The sequence below is a fragment of the Gopherus evgoodei genome, chromosome 4, assembly GCF_007399415.2.
Source record: "Gopherus evgoodei ecotype Sinaloan lineage chromosome 4, rGopEvg1_v1.p, whole genome shotgun sequence".
NCBI lineage: Eukaryota > Metazoa > Chordata > Testudines > Testudinidae > Gopherus > Gopherus evgoodei.
Window position 1 is genome coordinate 49,170,687 of NC_044325.1, and position 10,035 is coordinate 49,180,721.

The 10,035-nt window shown below is 39.7% G+C and overlaps 1 protein-coding gene across 12 annotated transcripts in view; it reads left to right on the forward strand.

Moving 5' to 3' along the window:
- RALGAPA1 (Ral GTPase activating protein catalytic alpha subunit 1) overlaps positions 1 to 10,035 on the forward strand; it is a 246,975-nt gene extending 236,940 nt beyond the window's left edge. For 5 of the 12 annotated variants that reach the window (XM_030559256.1, XM_030559258.1, XM_030559263.1 and 2 more), the window contains 2 exons: positions 4,584 to 4,586; positions 8,685 to 10,035. In XM_030559256.1, the coding sequence (XP_030415116.1) occupies positions 4,584 to 4,586; positions 8,685 to 8,833 (152 nt within the window). In that variant the 3' untranslated portion in view covers positions 8,834 to 10,035. The other 7 variants (XM_030559257.1, XM_030559264.1, XM_030559266.1 and 4 more) reach the window with 5 other exon arrangements.

Genomic DNA, 10,035 nt, shown 5'->3' on the forward strand with positions numbered 1-10,035 from the left:
CTGATACAAATATAAGGCCTACACTATGTTATGCCATTTACACATCATTAAAGTCAATGGAGATATATTAGGGTTAAAACCATAATAATGGAGTGGAGAATTGGTCCCATAGGTTGAACCGTTTTTACATATAATTTCTCAACAACCTTAAGGATGCATCCTATCTCACTAACTGTTGTCTTTTTAGAAATTGGGTTAAAATATTATTGTATTAGATTTCTCTTAGAGTTTTTATATTCATTTTAAAATATATTGACATGCTTAATTCTACTTAACCATATGGGATATTTGTTAAATTTGATATGCTTGATAACTCAGGATATATAATCAGAATATCCAATTTTTTAAAATGCTCACTAATTCCACAGTTTATGGTCATTCTTGACTAGAAGTTGGGGTGGATGAAGAGGGGTGCAAAATATTTTTAGGTTTTCAGTGTTCTAGGCCCCCAATTCTATTATTTTAATAATCTTATGGCAAATGTCTTTTTAAATCTAACCAAGATCTGCAAGACCAGTCATATGTTAGTACAACTGATGAAGACAGACTTTATAAGGAGGCAGTGCATTCAATTTCACCTTTTAGGGGAAAGAAGATTAAACTTATAGAAAGCGTGAAGCTAAGAAAAAATCACCAACTGCTGTAAATAAATTTGTCCCTGACATCCTGTTGGTCAGTTTTGATGTGCTGAAGTTTTGTCCATATTTGAAAAACAGGGCAAATTGAACTCTGTTGAATGATAAAATTGTGCTTCAACACACTGTAACTTTACTGAAAATGCAGACCTTAGAAAGAACTGTTACCTTCATTATGGTCAGTTGTTTCAGAGAAGGTGATAGCTGTGGCTGATGTTATGGTCTCCATTACCATAGTATCTCAGCACTTCCCAAGTATTTAAAAATTGAAGTAATCTCTATCTCTCTCTCACAGTATAGAGAAGAAATAGCTTGTTTAGCTTATAGGTGCTAGACTTGCAGAATAGGTGGACACACTAAAATGATTTTGTTTTAAGTGATCTTTTCCTGTGTTTGACACAAACAGAATAGAATGGCTATTTTGCCTTCATATTTGTCCTGCCTGTATCTGAGTCTTTGAATACAATAACCTGGGAGGTAGTAACAATAACCTTAGGTGAGCTAATACTGATCCCTAGAGTAAGACAGGTTTCTCTGCTGCAGAGCAAGCCAGGATACTTGTCAATGTTAAAATCATGGATGTGGAAGGCCTTATTGACAACGTGAGGCTCAGATCTTTAGCTTGTTGCTGAAGAGTTTTTTCCCTTTTTCCTGTTTTTCAGTCCAATGCCACGTACCATAGTAGGTAATTATGCTGATTCCTATAAGCAAAGGGTTCCTCTAGCACAATTCATTTGGTTACAGTATTGTGTCATGAGATCAGTCTGGATCCTATGACCATTTAGCCCATCCCTGAACAGGCAGGAGCCTTTTGATCCCATAGAGAATAGTTTAGTGACTGAATGTTTCAAAACATTATTCACGTTCTTCCAGCCCTCTGTGCAGTAGGTGTGTATCCCAATTTACGTGTAAGGGAACTGGTGAATATCGAGGTTGTGACTTGTCCACCTTGGACAGAAGGCCATGAGAGTTAGGTTAATACTTATGGGACCAAGGATTAGGATGGAGGGACTGAGTTTTAATCTCAGTTCTTCCATTAATTCAATGTAACTTAATCTCTCTCTCTCTTCCCCTCTATTTTCCACTTATAAATGGTAATAAAGATGCTCACCTCTCTGTGGGAGGGGATTGTAAATTACAACGGATTGTGATGTTTGAAATTCAGGAGCAAAGGTATAGTAGAACTGCAAAGGTTCATTATTAAGGCTGGGGAGAGAACTCAGGAATTCCCCTGCCTATCCCTGCTTTAGGTCAAGGTACTTGCAAGGATCATAATTACAGCTGTGTGTGACTGGAGTTTCCATCCTCAGAAAAATTTTAATCTTTGATCTTTTTCATTCCAAATCTGAGCAAAAGACCGGAAATGCAAAATCTTCCCTAGAAAAGAGAATTTTGGAGGAAAAAATTTAAGAACTGAAACAGAATTTTCAAAAAAATTCCAGGCCAGCTGCTCAGTCAGGCACTCCGGAACCAACCAACCAAAGTAACTGGCCTCCTTGGAAGTTGCAGAGCCCACCAGCTGGGCTGCAAGGGATCCTGGCAAACTGATAGGTTCATCCTGTGTACTGAATGAGACAGAAATCCAGTGGAAAAAATAGTTTGTGATCATGTAATTCAAGATTGTCTTAATACATATGCACAAGAGGACAGAATGAAGGTTGCATGGGCATCCTTAGCATTTCCTAACTTTTGAGTGCTTTGCAACTTTAATAGTGTTCTTTTAACATAGTTTTTGTGTGTATAATTTCCTAGGTTTTTAAAAAAGCAAACTGAAAAAACAAAAACTTCATCATGTGGCATCATATGGATACCTATATAGTTCATCAGCAGTACTGGAACCTTTAGATCCACCATACAGACCTCTGCCACTTGAGCTAATGGAGTAATTGATAGCAGTAGCAGGTTGTCATCCTCTTTTGTGGGTGGGTCCAGCAGGGGAGGCATTGATAGCACAGGAGATACAGGCTCCCTGTTGTCAGTTCCACTGCTTGTCCCCAGCCCAGGCCACAACATCCCAGAACTGCAACTGTAGGGAAAATCCAGCTTTACCCTTTCAGCCTGGGTCTGAAACATGTTCAGCGCAGATAAAATTTTCAGGGAATTTAGCTCCAAAGCCTTAGGAAGTCTCTACTGAGTATGTGCAAACTGATTTTTCAAAGACTTAAAACTTGGGCAGATTTTCATGGGGAGCAAAAAGTACATCCCTGCAACAATGACTCCCTACCACCACCACCCTACTAAATTTTAAGTGCTGATCCAAAGCATAGGAGTACTGGAATTTCTCAAAAGATCACTGGAGTTTAACGTGGGCAAAATATATTTCTTCCTAGCCATCATCTCAGAAATGACTGGACTGTTTTGGCTTAAACTTTGAAGAAAAATTCAGTCAAAGGCAGACCCCCAGCATGGAAAAATTACAGGCCAAATGGTTTTCAAGTGATAAAACAACTAAACACAGGTTCTTATCATGGGAAGTGTTGGATAACAGGTGGTGCAATATGTTTTGCCTATAGTTTCTTGGGAAAACAGAATTTTAAAATAGTGGTTATTTTTAATGTTTTAAAATTTTGGAGAGTCAGAATTGACCAGTGGAATGAGTTATATGCACCTGGATTCTATAGGAATTCATGAGGTCAAATATTGTAGATCAATAGCTCTTGGGTACACTACTTCAATCATTTTCAGTTCATACAAAGGTGAAAGTATAACTATATTTCCCCATTTCTTACATCTAAATATATTTAGCAGTTGTAAAAATAAGCTTCTTTTCTTAACTAACTAACCAAAATAGCTTTTAAATTTGTCTTTAAAAAAATGAAAATATAACAATGAAAATTTTGGTTTCCAACTTTCCCATTCTCTTCACCACTAAAATAAGCACAATTGGCTGTGAATAGATTTTGAAGCTTTATTATGATCACTGAATATCCTAACCACCTAGCCCATCATACTACTTTAGTCTAACATGGTCAAGCATCATTCCTCTAAAAAAATGGGGATTACCCTTTGGTAATTCTTTCAAATTATTTGACATAATTGTTACTAAATCATCTCTTTGTAATAGCATTTTCTGCTTCTATTTCATCTGTCAACTAGGTTCTTTATTTTTGTTTAGACTTGCTATAATTTGAATAAATATATAAAGATGGCCAAAATAATATTTACATTAAAGATTTAAAACTCTGAAGGGGAATTTAAGCTTGCAAATTGATAGCTATGACGTCTGGAACACATTGCCAGTAAATTTGTTATTTTAATCCATCCATTGTTATCAGAATTAAATCTCATAAACTGCCATTATTGTTCTCTCTTCTAGTTTTATATGTTCAGATGTAGAACATGCCTTATATACCATCTCTTCTTCAGTAAACCCAAGTCTGTTACCCGCATTTTAAGGTTTTTAGATTATACATAAACTTACATTTTCTAATGTCTGTCTTCAGTAATTGTAAACAAAATATTATGCAACACTGAAGTAATACTTCAATCAAAATTGTACATTATTTTTGAAATATTTCTTTATCTAGTGTAATTGGTGGTTTTTCTTTGAATGTTGATGAATGTTAGAATTCTCTTGACACTATAGATAAAACACAATGTTCTGATTTATCCTTTGACTTACACAATATAGCTCAAATGTTACACTGATATTTTTCCCTATTTCATCTTTTCAGCTGATTCCTTTTTTATGCTAGGTGTAATGCTGAGCATATTAAATGTGAAACAGTGATGGTGAAGAGAAGCCAAGTATCAAGACTTCTGTTTTTATTTTTCCTTTTAGGTTTTTTTAAGGCAGTATTGAACTGTTTTCACAAACTTTTTAAAAGAGTTTAAGATAGAGTGATTGGCATGTGTTGCATTTGTACTAAATAAGACTGCTGGATCTAGGTGATTTTATAGAACTCTTTTTTTTTTCTCTTTTTCTTTCTTTTTCCTCATAACTCTTAGTCGGTAAGTATAACTCCTGATTTCAGAGCTATTGCTTCATTATGCATACTAACCTGTCATTCTCTTTAACCTGTAGCATGAACAGCAGTTACATAATGAAATTCTATTTATTCTGTCATCTGTGGTCATCCGTTAATGCCCTTCAACCTTTGCGGTTCATGTCTAGTGTCTCACACCTGTTACTTTTATCTTTTCTTCCCCCTCCCCCACTTGTGTCCATTCCTTCCTTCATCACTTCTTCATTCTCAACAAAGAAAGAAATGCTGTGATATTTCTTCTCCTTCTAAAACCTCCACTAGAAAGCACTGGCCACATCAAGGTAAAGGGCAAAGGCTTGAAACAGAAGGTCTTTCACGCTAGCTGTGAATGACATCCATGATTTTCTGTTCTCTAATTCCCATGATTTGAAATGCTTAAATTCGTTCTAAAATAAGAGGAAGATAGAATTTCAAAAAACGAAGTGGGTGTGTGTTTCTCCACTTGCATTTTTTATAAGGCATAGTGAGTTAGGCACTATCGTACCATTCCAGATTGTTTGGCAATGCAGTACCTAGTTCATGAACAGAATTACTGTCACCAGCTGGGGAACAAATAACACAGTGCCTTTTCCTCCCCCTCACTTGGGTGTGTCATGTCAGTTTGAACAACATGGGAAGTACTGTGGTTTCTCTGGAGTAGGCAGATGATGGATCAGACAAGTAAAACATCTGAGTTATTAAATCGGTTGGTTTATGGCAATATGTTTTAGGTACATACTTCTGACCTGAGTATGTGATTTCACTGACCACTTTAGGGCATCATCAAAATGAATTATATTTGGAGATTTATATGTGGAATAAAGTGATCCCCTCTGTGCATTGAGCTTACGTTGAGGAGTGGTAGCCTCAGTTTTGATTGTTACATCTATATTGTAGAGAAGAGGCCAGGGAACGGGAAAAATACAGGTTGAAATTCTAGTTCCATTGAAGCCTACTCAAGTTTAACCTTTGATTTGAGTGGGATCAGGATTTCACCCAGAATTTCTACAGGCCAGAATTATCAGTAAGGATTCTGGTAATGAGCTAAATCAATCTGCCAGGCTGTGCTACAAATTCATTATAATTAGTTAAGTGTGTCTGTCAGAGTTGGGTGAATAATGGAGTTTGTGGTTTGCTGGCAATTCTAAAAATTCAGGAAAAAATTGTTTTGAGTCGAAGTGAAAATAGAATTCCTTGGGTTGTTGGGAGGCATTGTTTTGTTTTTTGTTTTGTAATCATAAAAACGGGGGGGAAATGAATTGTATCAAAAACTAAATGTTTAATTTCAACCCCAATTTTTTTGATTTCAGACATTTTCACAAAAGCAAAGGCATAGATTCACAAAATTCAGGGGATGAGTGGGGGGAAGGAAAGCGCTCTTTTATAACTCTTAGTTCAGTGGTTAGGGTACGCACATGGGATGTGGGAGACCCAGGTTCAATTCTCCCCTCTGCCTAGTGTAGAAGAGGCATTTGAACTTCAGCATCTCCACAGTGCAGGAGAGTATCCTAATCTCTGGGCTATGGGATATTGTGCTGTGGATCTTTCTCAATCTGTTCTGTTGAAGCTGTTCCATTTATTATAAATAGTCACTGGACTGGGGACTTACACTTCAGTCATCTCCCACATCCTAGGCGAGTCCCCTAACTACCAAGCTATCGAGCAGAGGTCCCCAAACTCTAGGGCATGTCCCTTGGGGGCAGGAAGGAATGTGTGGGGGCATGGCTAGGGCCCAGGCCAGGCCCCACAGGGGACAGGAAGGGAGGGCCACCCCACCACAGCTCGAGCCCAGGCTCCGCTCCCACCCCTGCCCCCAGTGTCAGCCCCTTTATCTCTATCCACATCCCCCCCTTGTGGAGTCGCAGCATTGCTCCTGGCCCCAGCTTGGGAAGGGAGCGGACACAGACAACAGTAAGGGGAGGCACAAGGTAAAATGTTTGGGGACCTCTGCTATAGAGTCTGTTGGCCTGTTGATTGTCATTCAAAGGAGCAATCCATAGTCATTGGGCCAGGGAAAGAGAGTGAGGGTGACTTGATAAGCCAGGTTGTTGGTTAAACCTAGAATATAGGAGACGCCAGTTCAGGTTCCTGCAGCAAATACTATGTAAATATTTATTTTTGAAAAAAAAAGTAGAACAGCTTTAACACGACAGATTGAGAGAGCCCCACACCAGAATACCCTATAGCCCAGTGGCTAGGACAATCACCTGCAAAGTTCAAGTCCACTGATGAAGTGAAGGGATTTGAACCTGGGTTTCCTGCATGTCAGGAAAGTATTCTAAGCACTGGTTAAAGCAGCGGTTCTCAACCTATAGGCTGCATACAGCCCAATTAGCACACAGCTATGGTTCGGCTGTTTACTTAAAAAAAATTGAAAATGTGCTGCTCTGGTCTGGCAGGGGGCGGGGCTGGCTGAGGGGAGAGAGTATAAGGCAGCCTGCAGGAGCACTCCTACCAGCAGGAGGTTGGTGAGTGCTGCTGGGGCGTGGGGGGAGAGTGGGTCTTTGGGTGGGTTGGGGAGGCTCCTGGCAGTGAGGGGGTTGGGTGCTGGAACTAGGGGTTTGCAGGGGTGCTGCAGCACCCCCAGGTTTTAGGTGGGGCTCTGCTCCAGGCCCAGTGCCTCAGGTCCTGGCTGCCAGTCCATGCTCGGCACTCCGCTCCTGGTCTGGTGCAGGCAGTCAGCGCTGCCAGACATGGTAGAACTCAGGTCCCAGCTGCCTGGCCCCCCATGGCAGGGTCCGGGTCTGGCTGTGCACTCCCACACAGTAGGGTCTCCGATCTGGCTGCCCGGCCCCGTGCAGCGGGTCTGGGTCCCAGCTGTCCGCTCCCACGCCCAGCGCTCGGCTTCTGGCCCTGCTGTCTTGGAGGAGTCTCTGGACATTGGGGCGTTGGGCATAGGGACTGTGGGAGTGGAGGTGTTGGGAGGGGCGTGCTGTGGCTCTCAACCTACGGCCCACGTAACATCCCACAATTATAAACAGGTTGAGAACCACTGCGCTAAATGTTATAAGAGACATCCTCTTCCCCATTCCTCCAGGTGTTTTGTTAATCTGTTACTTTGTTTACATGAAAACTCCTGAAATCAAAACAAAATATTTCAAGTTTTGACATTTCGAGTTCTTCAGTTTGGTCAAAACTATTTGGCAAATTCAACACATCATTGATAGCTTCAGCTGACCTGAAACTGCATTTTTTTTTTTTGGCTTATAAACTATTCAAGGAAGAAAATTCACTCAATTCTGTTCATTGTAGATGCTTAAGAGGGACTGATGAACACAGTTATAAATCTCTGCACACAGAAATAATCAGAGAGAATGCAACTTTGATCCCGCATTTGTTACTTTTTCTTTGGCACCTTTTTGTGGGAAAGGATGTTGAGGACGGAAGAGTTGGGTGGCATGGTTTTCATAATGTGCTCTCGAGAAAAGTCTCTGAGCCCACTGAGAATGCTTAGGTAATGAGTTGCCTTTTGTAATCTGAAATTCATCGTCTTCCTTTTACAAAGAAAATAAAACATGTAGCACATCCAGTTAGAAAGATCTGTTCAAGCTTCTGCCTTGTGCATCTGGAGCAATTTGTCTTCTGGTGCTTTTTACTAAAGATTAGGTCCTAGCAATGGGTGCCCCTCAGTGATCCCCCTCCTCCCAGTTCTGCCTTTTCAGTTTCTTTTCTAGAATTCACTGCATACTCACCAAGCTGTTAATCCTTCACATTCTGACTGCCAAGTGAATTTGCTTTCTCTCTGGTTATTGTGTGAATAATAACTCTCCATCCTTGAAGAAAGCTGTCCTGTTTGCCCTCCTGACAAGGGGAATGGTGTTGCCCATTTCAGTCCTGTCTCATTGCAGAGACTGAGGTTTACAGAACCTTGTAGCTTAGGGAGAGTTTTTGGCATAGTTTTTTCTCTAGGGGTTAATTTGTTCTGTTGCTACTTTCATGTTCAGTGAAGTCTCCCACAGGTGGTAAAGGGTTAGTATATGCTGCGCACTGATGGCGTAGCTCCAGTTCCCATCTGTTCCCTGTCTGTAGATTTCCTTGCTGTGAGTGAGGAAGACTGTACTAACAAGCTTGGTGTCCTCTGCAGGCTCTTGCCCAGAGACCCAGCCAGGCGAAACTCCAGCAGCAATGCAGGTGGATGGGACCGATTTAGCCTCTCCAATGTCTCCTCGGACTAGCAAGAGCCGAATGTCCATGAAACTTCGCCGCTCCTCTGGCTCAGCTAATAAGTCCTGAACATTGAGAAAACTGCAGCTTCCCAATAAACAGTGATCAGCAACCCCCTAGTGCACTGACTCTCTGTTTTAAGTTTTAAAGGAAAATGTCCTTGATATGAGTCTCCCATAGCCAGCACAGCCTTTTCCTGTACATTTATTTTAGACAGTGACACTGGAATTTTATTTGTAATTTAATATTTTAGCTTTTGTTATTTTTTTAATAAAACTCCAGGCTGCCATATTATTTTCAGTGTAGTTTCTTCTCTGCACTTTTTACCTTTCAGGATGATGATGTCTGAAGTAGTCACTTTTAACCCTGTTGTTAACCTCAAGCCACACACGGAATTGGAGACTGCTGTCTTATTATATTTTATTTATTGTGCCCCCATTGCAATTTTCTTTGTAACAGAAAGAAATAAATATGTACAATTTGAAATGAATGTACAATTTTAAATTGAAAATGCATTTGTAACGTCCTGCTCAAATGTCACAGATATTGTTAATGCACAGGATATGTACAGATTATTTGTTATAAGAATAAAATACTTAAAATAAACGGTCTTTTAGCATTTCAGAGTTCAAATGACAGAATTTGCTAGCAGCACCAACTCCTTCACTATATAATGTATCATTTCATGACTGTGCAGGTGATGCCATAACCTATGCCCAAATACCAGAAAAAAATCATTGTGCTGAAATTCTATTTATGCTTGGCTTCCAAATATTTTTATAATGTTTGCTTTCTAAGTGGTATCAATAGTAAACTCTAGTCTATTCTGAAGCTGTGGCCTTTATCATCAGACTGCTGGATCTAGATCTATATTACTCTTTCTTACATAAAAGCACTTTTCTGATGTAAATTCATTGCTACAGTGATGTGTACTTTTGAAGAAAAGGGAACATGCTCCAAGAGTCTGACCTGAAATGGTGGCTTTTTTTCTAACCATATAGGTGTAGATTAGTACACATTCCACCCACCCAGAGATATTTTCCTACAGGCGATGAAATGCTCACATTTGTTTTGAGTTGGGCATATTCTGTTATAATGAAATGTAGCATGGCATTGGTACTGACTGCATGTGTAAATATATCATAAGACAACAATAGAAATATAATTTATGTATTGTCATTCATGTAGTATCTACAAATTTGTAATGGTTAAAGAGAAGACATGCTATTTAATAATACAATAAAATTATTCTTACCACCTTCTTTATATTA